Source organism: Neofelis nebulosa, chromosome 5 (assembly GCF_028018385.1).
Source record: "Neofelis nebulosa isolate mNeoNeb1 chromosome 5, mNeoNeb1.pri, whole genome shotgun sequence".
Lineage (NCBI taxonomy): Eukaryota > Metazoa > Chordata > Mammalia > Carnivora > Felidae > Neofelis > Neofelis nebulosa.
Window position 1 is genome coordinate 89305001 of NC_080786.1, and position 20579 is coordinate 89325579.

Consider the following 20579-nt stretch of genomic DNA (forward strand, 5'->3'; position numbering starts at 1 on the left):
CTCTTTCCCAGTTACAATAATTTAAAAATGACCTATTTTCAAAGGTATGTCTTAAAATAATTAAAGAAAGAAAAGAAAAATTCCTAGGCCTGCTCAGTGCCTAAGGAGCAAGAAGACTCCTAACACCACTTAAGAAGAGAAGGATGAGTGGGGGAAACCTATGTCCTTGTTACAGTGCATGCTGATCTCCTGAGTAAGAAATCATACCTCTCTGGTGGGGTAAATCATACATCCCAAGGAAAGGAAAGGTGGAATATAGGGAGTGGAAATGTGTAAACCACAGGACAAGGATCAGTCTGGTGTAGAATCTGATTCTGGAAAGATCTATTTCTCCACCCAGGGCTCTTCTTCATCCCTCTTCATTAAACTTTTACCCATTATATTAAATCAATACTAACAATGGTCAATCAAGTCTTGTCTGCAGTGAAACACTGTGCAGCCGTTAAAAATGCCTTGGAAATGCCTCTACCTGGGAGGACATTCAGAAGATTAAGGGAAATCAAGTTATAAAGCACTATGTAAGATATGAACCCATTTATTAAGGGGGGAAACATATAGAAAAGAACCTATTAAGTAGTTAAGTAGTTGTTTCTAAGTGGTTAGGATTATGCTATAATCCTAAAAGTTATGCTTTTATATGGTCTTCTGTTTGCCTAACTTGACTTTTTCTGCAGCGAGCATAGTTAGCTTTAAGAGTAATGAAATAAAAGCAGATAATAAAATCAAAACAAAAGCAAAGGAGTTCATGAAAAATGTAGGGGATTTCTAGCTCACTAGTCGCACAAGTGAAAAGCGAGTCTCACAGGGGCCTCCTCCACTTCTCAAAGCAGGAATCCCCAGGGAAGCTGGACATCTTCAGTTATAGAATGCTTTTGCTGGGGCTGGGAGAAGGGGGGAGGTAGAAGGAGGGAGGGGGTCAAGTGGAGAGTAGAAAGAAAAAGAGCAAACAGACAAACAAAAAATCCAAGCCACCTGGAGGGCTTGTTAAAACACAGACTGCAGGGTCTGAGTCAATGGATCCAAGAATCTGCATTTCTATCATGTTCCCCAGTGACCATCCTTCAAGAATTTCTGCTCCAAGTAGAGAGAGAAGAGAAAGAGGCAGTGCACAGGTGTGGGACTGAGGTTCAAAATTTGCAGAAGTGGAGTGTTTGCCATTCTTTCTAACAGCGAGGCTTGGTTCCCTTTTGGATGGGGAAAGGTAACATCCCTTTTTCCATGGGAGCAATATGGAGGTTCTAACGACAGGAGGGCAGATAGTGGGAATGTCCTGAGAGCCTGTTACACACCAGGTGCTGCAGGAGAACAAACACGTGCTTTCAACTAATCCTGCCCCACGGAAAGCAAACACCTGGAAACAGAAATGTTTTATGAGGTACTGTTTCAATCTAGTGGTAGAAGGGATTTCCCTTCCTTTCAATTGGACAGTTTCCTCACTGTGGTCACCAGGAAAGCAAGAAGAATGTGGAACAACCTGTTCTGTAACTGTGATCTTTGCTCTTTTACCTGGCTGAAGCCAACCTGGAAGCCTTCTTGCTGTCTCACAGGTGTGACCAGGGCATCCCCTCCTTCCACGAGGTATAACACAGAAGGTTACTTGTCAACCAGGAAAGATATCCTCCACTAGTCACTGAACAGACCCAGTGGAGGAGCCAAACTACCCATGTCCACCATCTGCAAGAAATACGCAAGATACTGGCCAAACCTCAGAACCGTGGGGGCTGCTGTGGGCAGCAGGTGATGATTTTTATCTAGGCAAAAAGAGTCTAAAGAAGACTAGCAAAGAGGTGCCTGGGTGGCTCAGTCGGTTAAGCATCCGACTTCAGCTTAGGCCATGATCTCACAGTTCATGGGTTCGAGCCCCACCTTGGGCTCTGTGCTGACAGCTTGGAGCCTGGAGCCTGTTTCAGATTCTGTCTCCCTCTCTCTCTGCCCCTCCCCCACTCACCCTCTGTCTCTGTCTCTGTCTCTCTCTCAAAAATAAATAAACATTGAAAAAAAGAAGACTAGCAAAGCTTTGCATATGACGCATGTGCAAAAAATGTTAGCTGAAGTAAATAGAAAAATGTGTGTCATTAGATTGTTAGCCAAAGTCAAAGGGCAGGAAAGGAGAAGTGATGTGTTTTTATATCAGGTGGGTCCTCAGGATGTGAATTTTAATATTAGTGTAGTTATGCTCCAATTCTTGTACCTTGTGCTCTCACTCAGAGAAGAACAACTCAGGGATGCTTAGTGTTCTTGCCAGTATCCTTTTGGGAATGTTCTTCCATGTAACACACAGAGATTGTAACACTAGGAGAGTTATGTGTTTCTTTTTAAAATTGGTTTAATAGAAGGAAGGAGGAGATCCCTATCATACTTCTACATCACAAACTTTCTTTCCCACAGTGATGATGCCACAGCATTGAGGCACAGCTGACAGTGGTTTGAACCAAGAGCGTGAAATTGCTTAGGAACGTAGACTTATAGTATTACCACCCAGAGGACTGACAAATATTTAGGTGGGAGTCCCATTGGGATAGGGTCTATGTCTAGCAATGAAATTACTGTTACCATTAGTAGCTCATTAGTAGCTACCTTTTTTAAAACACTTTATATGCCTGGCGTTATGCTAAGCCCTTTACATACATTTTCTTAACTCATCCTCACAACACACAAATGGGGCCAGCACCATTATGATTCCCATCCATTCTCCCCCAGTACCTGGTGCAGGGTTGGCAGGCAGTCAGCACATAAACATCTGTCAAATGAATTGAAACGTTGTGTGTTACATAAAAACCAGAGGCACTCAAAGATAGAATGATAGGAATGCATTTCATTGGTTCATTTCCACCTGAAAGGGCACATTTCAAGAAAAGGGATAAGAAAGGAGAAAAGGGACCTTCTGAAAAAAATTGAACCAGAGGGAAAAACACGAACAGATATTTATCAAGAACATGCACACAAGCTGGTTCGGGTCAGGGATGTGACAGCCTTTGCCTTCTGTGGTCAGGATAGCCCTTCAAATAGCCCTCCAAGCTGACCAGAGAGGTCTAGTTCCAAATGGCTCCAGGCAATGCAGTCATCCCACAGAACTATGGATAATCCACAGCCAACACCTTAGTTCCAGTTTAGGGACTGCCTCTACCCTTCTCAGCTGTCTCGACCTCACCTGGGTCCACACCCGTGAAGACAGTAACGGAGTTGAGGAAAGAGCGCAGGAAAAGGGCTCTAGTTCTGACCTGTTAGTAAGTGGCTATATCTCAGCTTCCTCCTCTATAAAAGATCTATTCAGTGATCTCCAACTTTCCATGATTTAGACCCTTCTGTTCAAGAAGCCCTCCCTCTGGTTTCAGATCCATGCTTTTTGTAGGGCCCTCCTTCAGGAAAAATCTGGGGTTTGGTCTGAAGGAGAGGGCAGCCACTCACTCACTGAAAGAGGAGAAGCGCTTCAAAGGATAAGGAATATTTTTAGGGCAGAAGAGCACAACGGCATCAAGATTCTTGAGGGGAATGATCACGAAGTAGAATATCAGTAACCCTTCTCCAGTGTAAGATATGTCTATAGTATGGGGCTCAAAAGTGAACCTCCAATGTTCACTTTTATTTGTTAACTTGAACATTTTTTTTTAATGTTCATTTATTTTTTGAGAGAGAGAGACAGAGACAGAGAGAGAGACAGAGTGTGAGTGGGAAAGGGGCAGAGAGAGAGGGAGACACAGAATCTGAAGCAGGCTCCAGGCTCTGAGCTGTCAGCACAGAGCATGATGTGGGGCTTAAACCCTCAAACCATGAGATCATGACCTGAGCCGAAGTTGGACATTTAACCAGCTGAGCCACCCAGGTGCCCCTTATTTTTTTTAACTTTAAAATAATTTTTCATAAAAACATAGTTACAGAGTCTGAATTTTTGCTTTTTTATCTCATGTTAGGACTTAACCAACTTGTAGCACATGGAACTATGGAGGTGATGCCTACAGCATTATGGGTGATTACGGGACCCACAGCTGTACCAGGGGAGAGATATTTGGCTTCCATTTCCAATTTCCACCTCATCCTACCAAACCCATACACTACCATTTCTACTAGGGACATTACAACTGGCACTAAGTACTGTTATCCAGGTAACCATGGATGTCCTTCTTCCTAGTCCTTAGAGAATCAGATAGGGGAAGGGACATAGGAAGGATTTGGGTTGGGGAGAGTAGGTATGTGTGGGAACTCTCCTTACATTAGGAAATCTCCTCAGGAGGCAGAAAACCTGAAAGATACACTGGAAAAACATACATGCTAAATGGTTGATGCAGTTTTCTTTGTGATACAGGCACTTCCTGGAAGATGAAGAAATGAAAGGGTATGTGCATTAAGGTCCCAAGAATTTTGTGCCTTGAGTGGTGAGTTAAATCTGTAATAGTGAATGTTACAAGGGCTGCTCTTTGGGGCACCTGGGTGGCTCAGTCAGTTAAGCAGCCGACTTCGGCTCAGGTAATGATCTCGCGGTCCGTGAGTTCAAGTCCCGCGTTGGGCTCTGTGCTGACAGCTCAGAGCCTGGAGCCTGTTTCAGATTCGGTGTCTCCCTCTCTCTCTGACCCTCCCCTGTTCATGCTCTATCTCTCCCTGTCTCAAAAATAAATAAAATGTTTAAAAAAAAACAAAAAAAAAAAAAACCAAGGGCTGCTCTTTGAGGTTACTAGCACCTTTCTAAAGGAACTTGATGTCATGCTTTCACACATTAAATTCAGTTTATAAAATGAGCTATACTAATTTATGGGCCATAGAAAAGACAGTCACATCAAGTCATAAGGTCCCCGTCTAGTGATCCTGAGAAAAGGTAGGGGAAAAAGAGAGCTAACAGATGATGATGACGTGGGATGCCCTGTGGAGCCTCATAGCCCTTACCCAGGCCCCATGACGTCAGAGTCAAGCTGGAACCCAACTGCCCACGTGGTGAAAAAGCCATGGGAATGTGATCCCAGCATCTCCCCTGTAAGCTGATTCAGTCTGCTTAAGTCACCACTCCTCTCTCTCTTTACCTCTGAGATAGACTCCTAAACCTGGCACTTGCAGCATGAATGGGGACACACAATGGCAGGAGGGTTTGAGATGCAAGGACAGTGATACAGTAATAAATATAAATAAATCCTGCACACACTGTGGAGAAGCAGAAGAGGACAGCCATCAGGAAGGATTTCCAAGAAGGGCACTTTTGTCCACATACTCAAAGTTAATTACAAGTGGACTAGAAAATTAAAGGCTCTAAAACTGGCTTCCACCTAGCAAGGTCAGAAAGAATTTCTAGGCTCCATGATCTAAGAAGTCACAAATTTCAGTCTGCAACACAGAACTTAGCAACTTCCCAGTGATTTGAATTCCTTTTTGTCTCTGAAACAAGGTGCTTTTTAAAAATTTAAGATAACTGAAGGAGAATCCAGAAGTGACCCACTTCTTCAGGCTTAAAGGAAAGTCTAAATAGCCTCTCAGCAATCCTGAAACTTCTCACAAAGTGTGACATCAATGATTAATCAGCTTTCGGACGCACACATGCTATTATCTCACGTGTGGCTATTTTTCACTTTCAAAAAGGCAGTTATAAATGTATTTGCTGTCTTTCTTCCTTTGCACCTGATGTCTATTTCCAGCCTATCCCTGGTCTTCAGTTTTTCTGCTCTTCAACACCAGTTTCAGGGTAGGGAAGAAAGATCACCTCACATCAAACCCTTTTACCATACTCATACTCAGTAGAGCCAAAAACCGGAAGAGAAAACAGATAGTTGATTTCCTCACTTTTCCAAGTCAAAAGACAAGCTCAACTAATTTCACTCATGTTTTTCTCAAATACGATATTTAAAAACCACACAGGTATATCACTAAAACCTTGACTCACCCTTGTGCTAACAAGTATAGCCACTTAGGATCCACCCAGGGAAAGCCCAGGATGCCTCACTTAGCTTTGGGTCGATCAAAAATAACCAGAACATTCCAATTCCTCTTTTCTTCGGACTTTAGAAGGACTTGGCTTAGACTTTCCTCAGCCCTTTGAATTCTGAGTGACTGGCAGCCAGTTGGGAAGGCCCCTTGACTTGGGAACCTTGGTAGTGGTTCTGACCCACTAGCTTCAGAGTGCAGCTACTGGAACAGCAGGAGCCAAGTTCTCTGAGGAGAGAGAGAGGCCAAATAGCCAGCTGCCTTTATTTAAAAGGGAAGCTACCTTCCAATTGTATGAAGTCTGTACAACCAGAGAAACTGGTTCGGCTGAAAAGAGAAGCAACCGTTCCTGGCTGTGCTGCCCTCCACTCCAGTCAGCCTCTCAGATTTCCCTCGGTCCTGCTCTGTGTTGCAACTGGGCGAGCTTTCTCCCACAGCGTTCGGGGCTCTGTTCAGGCTCAGTACAAGACTTATCTTTGCAATCTGCTTCCGAATAGATGCCTCCAGTCTGGGTGGAGACGCAGATCTCTCTTTTCTGTTGGAGCGGACCTAGGGAGCCTCGGGGTAGTGCCCCATACCTCAGATATAACCACCCTGCCACTGAGGCCAGGAGTTCTTTAAAGGGTGGATATCTCAGCTCCCCCTCCCATCTTCCTCATGTCTCCCATCTAGGAAAGAGTAAGGAGTAAAGTGGAAGAAGGTGACGAGGCACCCACTTCTGTTACCCCCCTTTCTACTTTTATGCTGCTTTCACTGCTTGGGTCTTTGGCTTCCCTCCACCTTCAGCTGAGGGTCAGTGGTGTCCTGGAACTCTGGCTTGGCTCCTGCAACACCCCCCTTCCCTCTCACGCCCCCTCTGCCAGCCACAGAGCCTGCAGCCACAGCTTTCCCAGTCCTGCAGGCAGGAGGTGGGCTCCCCGCCCCACCCCTACTTCCTGGGCCTGGGAGCTGGAGGGGAAGCCGGGGCAATACACAAAGCAAAGGGTTGAGAGACCCCAGGAGAATTCCTCTGCAGGGAAGCTGGGGCTCCCACACATCTGGATTCAAGCAGGCAGCTGCAGGAGCTTTAGAAAAGCACTGCCCAAGTTCCCGAATTCTGCCTTTTGACAGGAAATGGGCTCCCAAGAAATCCTGCTTGGAAACCCTTCCCCACGAAAGCAGCCCAGACTGCAGAGCAATCCCACCCACTCAGATTCCCTTTGGTCATTTCCTGCTTCCTCTCCTTTCTAAATGTCCCTTTCCTTCAATTCCCAGCCTTGGTTTTGAATGTTTCTGAACTAGGCTTGGATGCTGGTGAGGGTCCCCGGCCCTCGAAGGTTCCTTCTCCATCTGAATTCTGGCTTTTAGAGCTGGCTACCACACAGTTTCAGCCTGTTCTAATTAAATGCAGAGACTGAGAATCTAATGCTGACATTATGAACCTTAATGACTTGGGAAAAGGTCCTTCAGATTTAATTAGTTTTTGTAGCCTTGTATCAGCTCAGGATGAGGACTGTGTCAGGTCTCTGTTGTATGTGGCGTAGATGATGATGAATGAAGTTTATTTATCAGTAACTCAGAGAGAAAGCTGCATCCGGACTTTGTCAGATGACGATGGCGATGGAGACTGGGGCACTGTAAATTGGGGTGGAGGCAAGAGGTCCAATAGGCGAAATTTAAAAATGGCAAATGTCCAGTGAGAGGCTATATTCTCACTTCTAACCACACAGAAACAAAATCTCTCTTCCCCCAGCCTCCAAGCTGAAGTGTTAAAGTGTCAGGGACAGTTTTAGGAACATATGTCAACTCTGTCTAGGAAACGCCCGATTCCTTTTTCAGGTGAGGCTCCACAACTGATAGACCTCTCTGTGAACCTTCTCACCATTTTGCTTTGCAGGCTGATTTTGGGGAAATTAGTTGCTTCCCGCAATCTCCTCAACAACATTAAAATTAGCAGAATAGTTAAATACAGCCCTAATTGGGTACATAGAGAGTTCTTGGTTAATTAATGAGCGAACCTCGGCCCAGAGTTGCACACCCAGCTGGCCTGCGAAAGCCCAAGCAAAGAAAAGCCCGCTCCAGTCCCCAAAGAAAATTGTCACTTGGCAAAAATAGTTCCTAGTGTAGAGACAAGTGTCAGATACATTCCTATAGCTAGGAGTCACTCGTTAATCCTTCCGCTGCGATCCATATGTAAATGAGATGAGGGAAGTGCGACTCGGCCACTACTGGGACGCACAGCTCCAGAGGGCCTCCTCCCCATCCCCCCGCATACCCCCCTCCCCCCTGGCAGGCTGGAGTCCTGACATCCAAAGTCGCTGACAAGTAAGTAACTGAGTTGCCAAACTGCAGCTCTGCTTCCGAGTCCGAACTTCCCCGCGAGCGATCCCGCTTTCTGCTAGGGAAACTGACGCGACCCCCCTGGCCGGCCCTCCCATCCCCTCCCTCACGCCCGCCCACCCCACCGCCCCGCGGTCCCGGGCTTTGCTAAAAGAAGGCGAGAACGCAAACAGCTACTCACCTCTGCACGGGAGGCAACAGCAGCACTTGGCAGCAAAGAGCCACCCCCAAGAGGGACCTCGGGTGTAAGCGCGGTCGCCGCCCTTCATGCTGCCGCTCGACCCCAGCGCTCCGGCATGGCCCGGGCCGCCAGCAGAGGGTGGGAGCGCGGCGGGCAGGAAACTTCAGCGCCGCGGCCGTGAGCCAGTTCTCTCCCTCCTCCCGGCCGGCCCGCCCGCCGTCCTCTCCCTGCAGCGCGGCCGCCGCTGTTTCTGGGAGCCACAGCCACCTTGGGGAGGAGGGGCGGGGTGCCGGCCTGGAGGGAGGGCCTAAGGGGGCGGAGTTCCAAAGTCCAGATGTTGGCCGGAGTCTCCGCCAGCGGCTCTGCTGTGACCCTGGGCGAGCACTTGGGGGGGGCGGTCTGGGGTATACCCCCGCCTCCGGCACACAACAGGTGTTTCTCCTCGTGTGCAGCTTCCTCTCCTCAGCTTCGGTTTAACATATACAACCAGATGAGGCCAAGGAGGTGGGGCAGGAGCAGATTTAGAAGGCTCAAGACCCAATAATGCCTTTTCTCTAACAGATTCACCCTCTCCTTCCCCTCAGCCTGGGAAGGAGGACGTCCCCTCCGCATTGAAAACACCTTCACTTAACCCTCCCCTTTCCCTCCTTTCAATAGTGAATGCTAATAATGATAATAGCGCCGGATTTTTTTCTAGGCTCCGCGCCCATAATGATGAAACCCAAAATTCAAAGCTGTTTTGTCGCCTGCTAACCGTTTGACTTTAGGCAAGTCCCTTCACTTTTTTGATAATCAAATTCCTCATTTAAAAAATAAAAGGAGAAAGAGTTCTTATGTTACAGGATTGCCAGTAGAATTTTAAAAGACATGTCCACGCAAATGCCTGTTAGATGTTTAAGAGTCCCATCCCTCCAACCACACCTAATGGGTGTACCATTTCTTTACTTATTTCCCTAAGCTTTTCCTTTAAAGATATTTTTCATATTTAAGGACATATATCCCTCACTCGCTCCGCGAAATCCACCTGGATCACATCCACTGGACCTTCCTATGAACCACTGTGTTTATCACTCACGGGTCATCTCTCCCATCCCCTTGTGTCCAGATTTAGGAAAAAGGAATTTCTGGAGACATACAACACTCATAGAGAGGGCCCATTGATCAGAAAAAAGGGAGATCTGTGAGAGGAATCAAAAACAGAAGGTGATTACTCAGGTAACCAATTCCCACCTGCAAGAAAGACAGCCAGGGGACAAGCCTTTTAGAAGTGACTGGGATCTGGGGCTTCATTTCTCAATTTGAACCATGTTTAGATCCAATGCTGCAGCACCTGCCACATCGTTGGAACCCAGTAGATGCTCAGTAAATAACAGCAGCACCACTTAATGAGTAACAGTGGCTACCATGTATTGAGCATTTATTTGTGCCAAGCACTCTCCTAATTGCTTTGTACACATCAACTCATTTACACACACACACACACACACACACACACACACACACACACACACAAACACACACCCCTTAAAAGGAAGGGTCCTCTTTTATAACTGAGGAAGCTGAATGAACTATGATAAGGCTTTGATGGTTTGGGCCTAAAGAGAAACTCTAAAGAGCTTCACCCCATAGAAACAGTAGAACCTAGAGTCAGAATCTAACTTCTAGTTTTGCCACTGCCATTTCCTTGATAGCCTCTCCTGGCAAGGGTTATATAAGAATCTCATCGTTGAGCAGGAAATATGCCCCTGGTAATCCACATACAAAACAGAGAAATAAAAGTTCAAATTGCTCATGCAGCCTGCATCCCAGATTCCTGATTCACTGATCATCCTATTGGTCAGTCTCATCTTGCCAGCCTGAATGACTTCAGGATCATAGTTATCCTGGATTCCAGTTCTGACCTGTGGCAACCAACACATGCTGTTGTGTAGTTCTCTCTTAAGACAAAACCCACTTTGCTGTCCTTTCCAGTGCAGAGCAGATAATTGGCCAGGACCTCAGCTCTTCTAATAAAGTGAGCTTTATTTGCTTGTGATCCACTGCATGGGGCTATGATACGATAGTTTATATTTGGTCTATCTACCTAATCCACCTCTCTGGATACTTCTCAGGCATTCTGACAGAAATTGAAAGATGTTTCAAAATTGCTTGGTAAACACTTTTTCAGTTAAATCTTCCTTCTGGGCCTTTGTGTTCAGGTTACCTTGATCACTTTTCTGTCATAATCCTTTGCAAGAGGCTGATGACATCATCTTGCAGAAACTGGCTTGAGTTAGATGTTTGTGGGAGACCCAGCCTTTACTTCAGAAATCAGAGCATGAGTAGGCCCTAAAGTAGTCTTAGTCTCCAAGAAAAGAATCCATCAGGCATATTTCTACTGGTCCTTATAACCCAGGATCCATCCTATTATCAACACAAAGATGTAAAACCATTAGGAACACCAACCCATCTTAAGTTGATAAAGTCAACACATCCAATGGAGATTCATTCTGGGGTTAGCACCAATAACTCAGTAACCAGTAACTGCCAGCCTCAGTACCCCAGTGATGTCTACAACCTGACAAGAAAGTCTTGAACACAACTGAGACAGACTGATTGCAGACCTATTCAATAATTCAGCAAGTACTTACTGAATGCCTACTACGTGCCAGGCTCTGTTCTAGGTAGTGGGTCTACAATGGTGAACAAAACCAATCCCAGCCCTGTGGAGCCAGCTGTTAAGACAGACTCACCAAGAATGTGAAAGAAAAGGAATCAACATCAGATACCTAAGTTTTTTTTTTTTTTAATTTTTTTTAATGTTTATTTTTTAGAGAGAGAGAGAGGCAGACTGCAAGCAGAGGGAGGGGCAGAGAGAGAGAGGAAAACACAGAATCAGAAGCAGGCTCCAGGCTCTGAGCTGTCAGCACAGAGCCCAATGTGGGGCTCAACCCCACAAACCATGAGATCATGACCTGAGCTGAAGTTGGTTGCTTAACCAACTGAGCCACCCAGGCACCCCTCTGACCAAGTTATGAGTTGAGGGATTTAAGAAAATAGATGCCTGCTTCTTCTAAACTTCATCTATATGTTTTATGGCAATGTCCTCAGGACAATTTAAAGGGGATGGTAGGGAAATGGTTATTAAACACTGGTGCCTATAGAATCATCAGAGAAGCTTTCAAAAACTCTAGGCATTCATGTATGAAAAGCTCACAGCTAACATCATACTCAGTGGTGAAAAACTAGAAGCTTTCCCCCTAATATCAAGAACAAGACAAAGATGTCCTCTCTCATCATTTTTATTCAACATAGTACCAGAAATCCTAGCCACAGCAATCAGACAAGAAAAAGAAATAAAAGGCATCCAAATTGGTAAGGAAGAAGTAAAAGTTTCATTATTTGCAGATGACATGATACTATATGTAGAAAACCCTGGAGACTCCACAAAAAAACTGCTAGAACTGACAAATGAATTTGGTAAGGTTGCAGGATACAAAATCAATATACAGATATCTGTTGCATTTCTATACACTAATAGAAGTAGCAGAGAGAGAATTAAGAAAACAGCGTGATTTAGAATTGTTCCAAAAATACTGAAATACCTAGGAATAAACTTAACCAAAGAGGTAAAAAGGCCTGTGCTCTGAAAACTATAAAACATTAATAAAAGAAATGGAAGATGACACAAACAAATGGAAAGATATTCCATGCTCATGGATTGGGAAAACAAATATTGTTAAAATGTCCAAACTATCCAAAGCAATCCAGATTTAATATAATCCCTATCAAAATACCAATAGCATTTTTCACAGAACTGGAACAAATAATCCTAAAATTTTTAAGGAACCACAAAAGACCATGAATAGCCAAAGCAATCTTGAAAAAGAACAAAAAAACTGGAAGTATCACAACCCCAGATTTTAAGACATACTACAAAGCTGTAGTAATCAAAACAATATGGTAGTGACACAAAAATAGACACATAGATCAGTGGAACAGAATAGAAGCCCAGAAATAAACCTATGACTATATGGTCAATTAATCCTCAACAAAATAGGCAAGAATATACAATGGGAAAAAGACAGTCTCTTCAACAAATGGTGAAATGGGAAAACTGGACAGCTACACGCAAAAATAAAATTGAACCACTTTCTTACACTATACACAAGAATAAACTCAAAATGGATTAAAGACCTAAATATGAGACTTGAAACCATGCAAATCCTAGAGGAGAGCATAGGCAATAATTTCTTTGACATTGGCTGTAGCTACATTTTTCTAGATATGTCTCCTGAGGCAAGGGAAGCAAAAGCAAAAATAATCTATTGGGACTACATCAAAATAAAAAGCTTCTGGGGCAGCCGGGTGGTTCAGTCAGTTAAGCCTCTGACTCTCAGTTGTGGCTCAGGTCATGATCTCACCATTTGTGGGACTGAGCCTCACATTGGGCTCTGTGCTGACAATTTGGGGCCTGCTTGGGATTCTTTCTCTCTGCCCTTCCCCTGCTTGTATCCTCTCTCAAAATAAATAAATAAACTTAAAAAAAAAAGTTTCTGCACAGCAAAGGAAACAATCAACGAAATAAAGACAACCTACTGAATGGGAGAAGATATTTGCAAACAATATAACCAATAAGGGGTCAGTATCCAAAATATATAAAGAACTTCTATAACTCAACATCAAAAACCCCACAAATAATCCAATTAAAAATGGGCGGAAGTCACGAACAAACATTTCTCCAAAGGAGACAGATGCCAACAGACACATGAAAAGATGTTCAACATCACTTATCATCAAGGAAATGTGAATCAAAAACATAATGAGATATCACCTCACAGCTGTCAGAATGGCTAAAAAGAAAAACATAAGAGGGGCTCCTGGGTGGCTCAGTCAGTTAAGTGTCCAACTCTTGATTTTGGCTCAGGTCATGATCTCACAGTTCCTGGGTTCAAGTCCCACATAGGCCTCACTGCTGTCAGTGTGGAGCCTGCTGGAGATTCTCTCTCTCTCCCTCTCTTTCTGCCTCTCCCCACTCACACTCTTTCTCTTAAAATAGATACATGAACTTAAAAAAAGAAAAGAAAAACACAAGAAACAACAAGTATTGGAGAAAATGTGGAGAAAAAGGAACCCTGGTGCCTTGCTAGTGGGAATGCAAATTGGTGCAGCCAATGTGGAAAACAGTAAGGAGATTCCTCAAAAAATTAAAAAGTAAAAATACTGAGTAATTCCACCACTGGGTATTTACCCAAAGAATACAAAAACACTAATTCAAAAAAGATATATGCATCCCTATGTTTATAGCGGCATTATTTACAATAGCCAAATTATGGAAGCAGTCCAAGTGTCCATCGATAGATGGATGAATACAGAAGATGTGGTATCTGTGTATAGTGGAATATTACTCGGCCATAAGAAAGAATTAAATCTTGCCATTTGCAACAACATGAATGGATCTAGAGGGTAAAATGCTAAGTGAAATAAGTCAGAGAATGACACCATATGATTTCACTCATGTCGAATTTAAGAAACAAATGAACAAACAGCAAAATGAGGCAAACAAACAAAAAAACCCCAGACTCTTAGCTGTAGAGGACAAAGGGATGATTACCAGAAGGGAGGTGGGGGGATGGGTAAAATAGGTGATGGTATTAAAGAGTTCACTTGCCATGATGAGCACTGGGTGTTGTAATAGAGTGCTGAATCACTATATTGTACACCTGAAAATAATATAATGCTGTATGTTAATTATACTGGAATTAAGATAAAAAAATTCTAGGCATTAGTTTTTTTTGTTTTTGTTCTTTGTTTTTAAGTCTCCACAGGTGATTCCAGGGCAGAACAAAATTTAAGAATTGATGCCCTAGGTCTTACTCCCCCACCCCCTGGAGATTCAGATTGATTCACTCTTTTCACTTTTTTTTTTTTCTAAAGAAAGGCAGACGGCCACATGCAGCGCCTCCTTTGGATGTGTCTGGAGTCTCAGAAGATTGACTGCCCTATGTTCTTCTACAATGGACTTGAGAGCTTCTTTAGAGATTCTAGCAGGGGGGGCACAGCTACTCATATACCCTTGACTGAAGAACAGGTCCTCCTCTATCAGGAAGGTCATCTACTTCAACCAAGCACTCAGCTGTGGGAGGGATGCATGTGGAATGGTGAGGAAGGAAGGGGACACTGGCCTAGCCAGCCAGAACAGCCGAGAATCAACCCTGGTGATCAATGGGGTGACCGCAGCCAGATCGTCCTCACATCCTCAGATTAATTCACTTTGGGTGCATCTAGGCATCAGTATTTTTTTTTTTAATTATTAATTTAGAGAAAGAGAGAGAGCAAGCAGGGTAGAGGGGCAGAGGGAGAGAGAGAGAGACAGAGAGAGAGAGAGAATATCTTAAGCAGACTCCACGCTCAGCAGGGAGCCTGATTCAGAGCTTGATCCCACGACCCTAGGATCATGACCTGAGCCGAAATCAAGAATCAGACACTCAACCTATTGAGCCATGCTGGTGCCCCTAAAGTTTTTGTTTTTGTTTTTTTTATTTTGAGAGACAGAGTGAGAGAGCACAAGCAGAGGAGGAGGAGAGAGAGAGAGAGAGAGAGAGAGAGAGAGAGAGAGAATCCCAAGCAAGCCCCACACTATCAGCGTGGAAGCCCAATGAGGGGCTCAAACCCATGAACCTGAGATCATGACCTGAGCCGAAATCAAGAGTTGGACACTTCGGTGACTGAGCCACCCAGGCCCCTCGGCATCAGTATTTTTAACAGTTCCCCAGGTGTTTGTAACATGCAGCATGGTTTGAGAACCAGTAATGTAGTAGTTTCCAGACTTGAGTGTGCCTCAGAATTACCTGGAGGGTGAGTTAAAACGTGAATGATCTGGCTCCACTCCCAGAGTCTCTGATTCAGTAGGTCTGGAGTGGGACCTGAGGATCTGCATTTCTACAAGTTCCCAGGGGATGCTGATGTTGGTACAGGGGCCACACTTTGAGAATTAATAGCATAGAGAATTTCCCCCCATGTGTTTGCAACCTGTGCTCCCTTCTTTTTGTAATAGCATCTTGATTTTTCTTAGAGGAAGCAGCCCTTGTCCCTTCTCAGACCATGTTTTTGGGTAGAGCTGACATCATTCCCCGTCCACCCTCCACTTCAAGGATGGGCCTATGACCTGGGCTTTGCCAGTCAGTCAGTCAGTCACAGGAATTGGTTCAAATTTAACACATGACCCAATTTTAGCCAAGGAGCATAAATGGTGAGCACCTAGCAAGAAGTACAAGGAAGGCAGCAATCTCTTCTCACAAGATTTCTAAGTTGGTGGAATATTATTATTTTTTAATTATTTTTTATGTATTTTATAATATAATTTATTGTCAAGTTGGTTTCCATACAACACCCAGTGTTCAGACCAACAAGTGTCCTCCTAAGTTGGTGGAATATTAACCTACAGCAGCTGGAGACCATCTGCCCATAACCACATAGGAAGAAGCTGCCTGAGTCAACATGGAGGAGAGATATAACAGAGCTAGAGACAGAGATAGGAGAGACAGAGAGAAAGACAGACAAGTTGCGGAGAGGCTTGATGATATTACCTGAATAACTGGATACACTTTTTCCCACAGGATTGCTGAGCCCTGGACTTTGCACACCCAGATAAACTCCTTTTTGCAGAAGACAGGTGAACATCTCTAATCTCTGGGTTTTCAAACACCTGTCCATCCACTCCCAAGGTGCAGGCTAAGAATCCCTGAGCTATAGCAATATCTTTAGAGTGTTCTTATTTCCAAACAGATGGCTGAGCCTCATTCTTATTTGGCAGAGTTTATTTATTCTTATTTGGCAGCCTCTATCATGAGGCCTCCTCCAAAGTCCATTTTGCACGAATTAGCCTTTCTACCTACCTGTGTGTCCACTTTATGTCTCGTCTCCACTCTGCCCCCAGTGAACCCCAAAGAATTCCTGCTGGTCTCAACCTGCAGACATACTGGGCCCAGTACACCATAATGGGGGCCTGATACTGGAGACTGAAGGGGCTGCCCTCTCCCCCATGTCAGCCACAGGCTGACACTGGACCATGACCTCAGGCATCTGCCTTTTCCACCAACAGACATATGTCCAATTTTTTCCTTTAGGCTTCTTCTCTTCAGATTTACAGGCATAGAGGTTTTCAAATTCATAGCACTTCCCCACATTTCTTAGTAAGAGCTCAGCGCAGAGACATAGGGAATAGCAACTGTGCCCCACCTCAGGCCTAGAGACCCCTGTGACAAGTACATGCACAACTTCTAGAAAACATGCCTGAACAGGCTCGGAGAGGGCTGCACCGGGGCTCCGGGTGAATGTGGAAACAGGCCCTGCTTTCCTCCCGCCCCCACCCCCAGAGAGTCCTGTGCCTGCCTTTTCCTCCCCCAGCAGCGACACTTCTAGCACCCATTCCGATGGATTCTGGAACTTCTGGATTCCGATCCAGATTCAGATCGATAGTTTTTTAAAGCTCCGCAGAAGATGTCAGTGTCCAGTCAGGGCTCAGAACCACTGACCTTGGGGCTCAAGGCCACCTACACCCTGGGACTACTTCCTCAACGGTTGATACAGAGTTTAGGGAGCAACGGGACTCAGATGTTTTCACTTTCTCAAACTCTGACAACTGGCGTCTTCACTCATTCTTCTGCGGCCTGTTACTTTCTCCAGTTGCTAATTGCAGGTCCCTATCCTCATCTTCCCTCTGTGGACTTCTGACCTGTGAACTGCCTGATTGCTGATGCCAGGGTGGCTCATAATTTTTCCCAAATTACCCAATCATGGCTTCAGTGGATGACTGTGGCTTAAAACTCTAAGATTCTTACTGTTTATTTAACAAATGGTTGGTTTTTTTTTTTTTTTTTTTCAACGTTTTTTATTTATTTTTGGGACAGAGAGAGACAGAGCATGAACAGGGGAGGGGCAGAGAGAGAGGGAGACACAGAATCGGAAACAGGCTCCAGGCTCCGAGCTGTCAGCACAGAGCCCAACGTGGGGCTCGAACTCACGGACCGCGAGATCGTGACCTGGCTGAAGTCGGACGCTTAACCGACGGCGCCACCCAGGCGCCCCATACAAATGGTTGGTTTTTGAACATCTACTGTCTATGAGTCACCTAGCTAAACTGTATACAGGAATTTGGGAAATTTATGAGAAATATAAATTGAATAAGACATGTACCTTGAGCAAATATGAAAAACAAAAACAAAAACTGGGTGAGTTCTGGGAGAATCAGTTTGTTTAATTGTTTTGTGGCAGAAAAAGGAAACTGGAGACAGACCAGGACTGAGAATAGGTAGAGGTTTTGTCTTTAGGTGAAAAAGAGGAACTGAGATAATCATCATCAGTAACCAGAAACACTTCAGATTAGAGAATGGAGGTGGAAGGTGTGTTTTACTATATTTGATTTGAACTCCAGATATATCTTACAAAACTATACAGTGTCTACATGGGTAACTATTCCCTGGCAATATGTGCTATTTTAATAGTAGTGTCTACAGAAAAGGCATGACTGCCAGCCTTATATGCGGTACCCTCTTCCCCATTTAGTGTGGTCTAACCCCCCACCTGGTGAAAGCTCCGAGACTCCAGTGATGAAACCATCACTGAGCTCATCTTACACGTGTAAATGGGTTCCTCCGTGCTTGCCCACCTGACACATGTCTGCCTCTTTCTTCTGACTCACTTACACTCAAGAACCTTAAGCCCCAGCATATCCCGTCAATCATCCTCTTTGTTTTCCCAGGAAGGAAGTCTCACCCATCACTCTCCCGTCTGAACCAGGCCCCAGGTGGGGGAGAGGTCTAAGCAGTATTGAGGAAGTCAGTGGCATTTCACTGAGGACCCAGGTGTCTCCCTAGAACAGCCAATGCTTCCTGTTCCATGGGGACAGGGAGGTAGAGCAGCGGGCAGCCAGGCCGGCTTCCTGAAGATCTGTGCTGAGCGGCTGCCTGTGCTCTGGAGGAGACAAGCTATTTATCAAAGTGAAAGATGCCTGATGCTGGAGTTGCTAAAAACAAACCCTTCCAGGTTTTATCTGCATCCAGAAATGCTTACTTGTAAGTAGGTCAAAGTGTTCCTGAAGTAGGGCAGTAACAAGTGCCAGTCTATCGCTGTGGCTGAGTTCCAGTTCAGGAAGGCTCACCATTGCCTTCAGGGGACACTTCATGGGACGGCACTGGCACTTCGACGTGGTCCTCCCACCTCCCTGCCCCCGATGTAGGAGCAGCTGCTTGTAGACTCATGGCAGCCATGCAGAGGTTTCTCAGGCATCAAATGCAAAGTGGATTTTGCCTTGATGTAGCTCAGGTCAGTTTATTTATTTAAAAAAGTTTTTTAATGTTTATTTATTTTTGAGAGACAGAGCATCAGCAGGGGAGGGGCAGAGAGAAAGGGAGACACAGAATCCAAAGCAGGCTCCAGGCTCTGAGCTGTCGGCACAGAGCCCGACACAGGGCTTGAACTCACAAACTGTGAGACCATGACCTGAGCCTAAGTCGGACACTTAACCGACTGAGCCACCCAGGTGCTCCTCGGGTGAGTTTATTAAAGATTTGAGTAATAAGAGGAATGCGGGAGACACTGCCCATCCTTATATTTCTGAGTTTTCAACCATTCGAAATAAATGAGATGTACTTGGCCCATGTGTCTCCAGAGAAGACTTCCCAGGAAACAGGAATGCGAAGACTTCTTCGGTCAAAACTCCTAACATCAGAACATTACTCCTTGTTCCCATCCTCGGGCTCCTGCTAAAGCTTACACCAGTTTCCACTACAGTTTTTAGGGGATGGGGAACATAATGAACCTGGGGCCTACATCTCACCAAGAACCAAGTAGGCCTTGCTCTCTTTTACTCTTTTAAAAGAAAGTGGGGGGTGGGGAGTGGGACTGGATGGCCCCTACATCTCCCTCTTCCTTCAACTGCATCCTTTGAGGGCTCCCAGATTGTTGGTCAATAACCACTGAGACATTTCTGGCCCATCCCATTGAGGAATGATACACCCACACCCACCCTGACACTCAAGGTCTCACACTGCCCTCCATCACGCAGGTCGGCCCATCTCTACAGTGTGATCTGAATGCCTCCTTCAATGACCCGAGTTAATCATTGAAAGAGAATAAGTCACTGGCAGGTGCAAGCCAGGGAATAACTTTAATTTTCAGTTCAATTATTATCAAATATGATCTCAACTCTCTGGGTCGAAGGTAAAAAAAAGAAGACAGGAATAAACCATTATTTGGGGGGAAATCATAGAGCCAGACAGACCTACTGTTAGTAGCTTGTGGAAAGGGCCTGGGATAGGCCAGGAATAGAAACTGAGGGAAAGGGGATACAGACTAGAGACAGTGTGGGGGCCTCTGCAGAACCTGTGGATGAAACTAGAAACAAAACCTTGTCCTTGTGAATAGCCCTGGCATGGATTCAGGCTGGAAAAGCCCTAGAGTCATCGCTATGGGGTTATCCGCATTGGGACAAAGGGCAGGCAGGGAGATGAACATTAATTGACCTCTAGTGAGGTGTACCTAGGCGGGGAAGTCTAATTCAAGGGAAGCAAGTACTGTTGCTCCTTTTTATTGACTTTCAGGATCTGGCCTAAGGTCATGAGCTAGTCAGGGGCTAAGCTGGGATTCAGACCCAGGTCTTTCACATCAAGACTTGTAGTCTCTCCGCACCTGTCATCATTCACCTTATGGCCTGCTACATATGCTGCAAAGGCTCATGGTTAGCCAAGCCATCCATGTTTCATTCTAAACCACCCATGTACACAACTGTATCACCAACTTTACAGTTTCTTTTATTTACTTATTTATTTTTTAATGTTTTTAATGTTTACTTTTGAGAGAGCCGGAGCATGAGTGGGGAGAGCAAGGGAGACAGAGAATCTGAAGCAGGCTCTGCACAGTGTGGGGCTTGAACCCTCGAACCGTGAGATCATGACCTGAGCCAAAGTCAGATGCTCAACTGACTGAGCCACCCAGGTGTCCCTCAACTTTACAGTTAAAACCACTCTTGGCATCTGGCTCGTTCAGTCAGTAGAGACTGCGACTCTTGATTTCGGGGCTGTGGGTTCGAGGCCCAGGTTGGGTGTAGAGATTACTTTTAAAAAATCTAAAATAAAAAAGTACTTTTACTTAATAACACTGCCACCTTTGAGTCTTCCAGCAACTCTGTAAGATA

General features: G+C 45.0%; 1 protein-coding gene across 26 annotated transcripts in view; it reads right to left on the reverse strand.

Annotated features, from left to right (window-relative positions):
* KALRN (kalirin RhoGEF kinase) overlaps positions 1-20579 on the reverse strand; it is a 672273-nt gene that overhangs the window by 113652 nt on the left and 538042 nt on the right. For 4 of the 26 annotated variants that reach the window (XM_058731136.1, XM_058731135.1, XM_058731134.1 and 1 more), the window contains exon 1: positions 8405-8689. The exons of 17 other annotated variants lie outside the window; for them this stretch is intronic. In XM_058731136.1, the coding sequence (XP_058587119.1) occupies positions 8405-8492 (88 nt within the window). In that variant the 5' untranslated portion in view covers positions 8493-8689. Of the gene's footprint in view, positions 1-8404; positions 8703-20579 lie in introns of those variants that run through there. 5 more of the 26 variants (XM_058731131.1, XM_058731130.1, XM_058731129.1 and 2 more) reach the window with 2 other exon arrangements.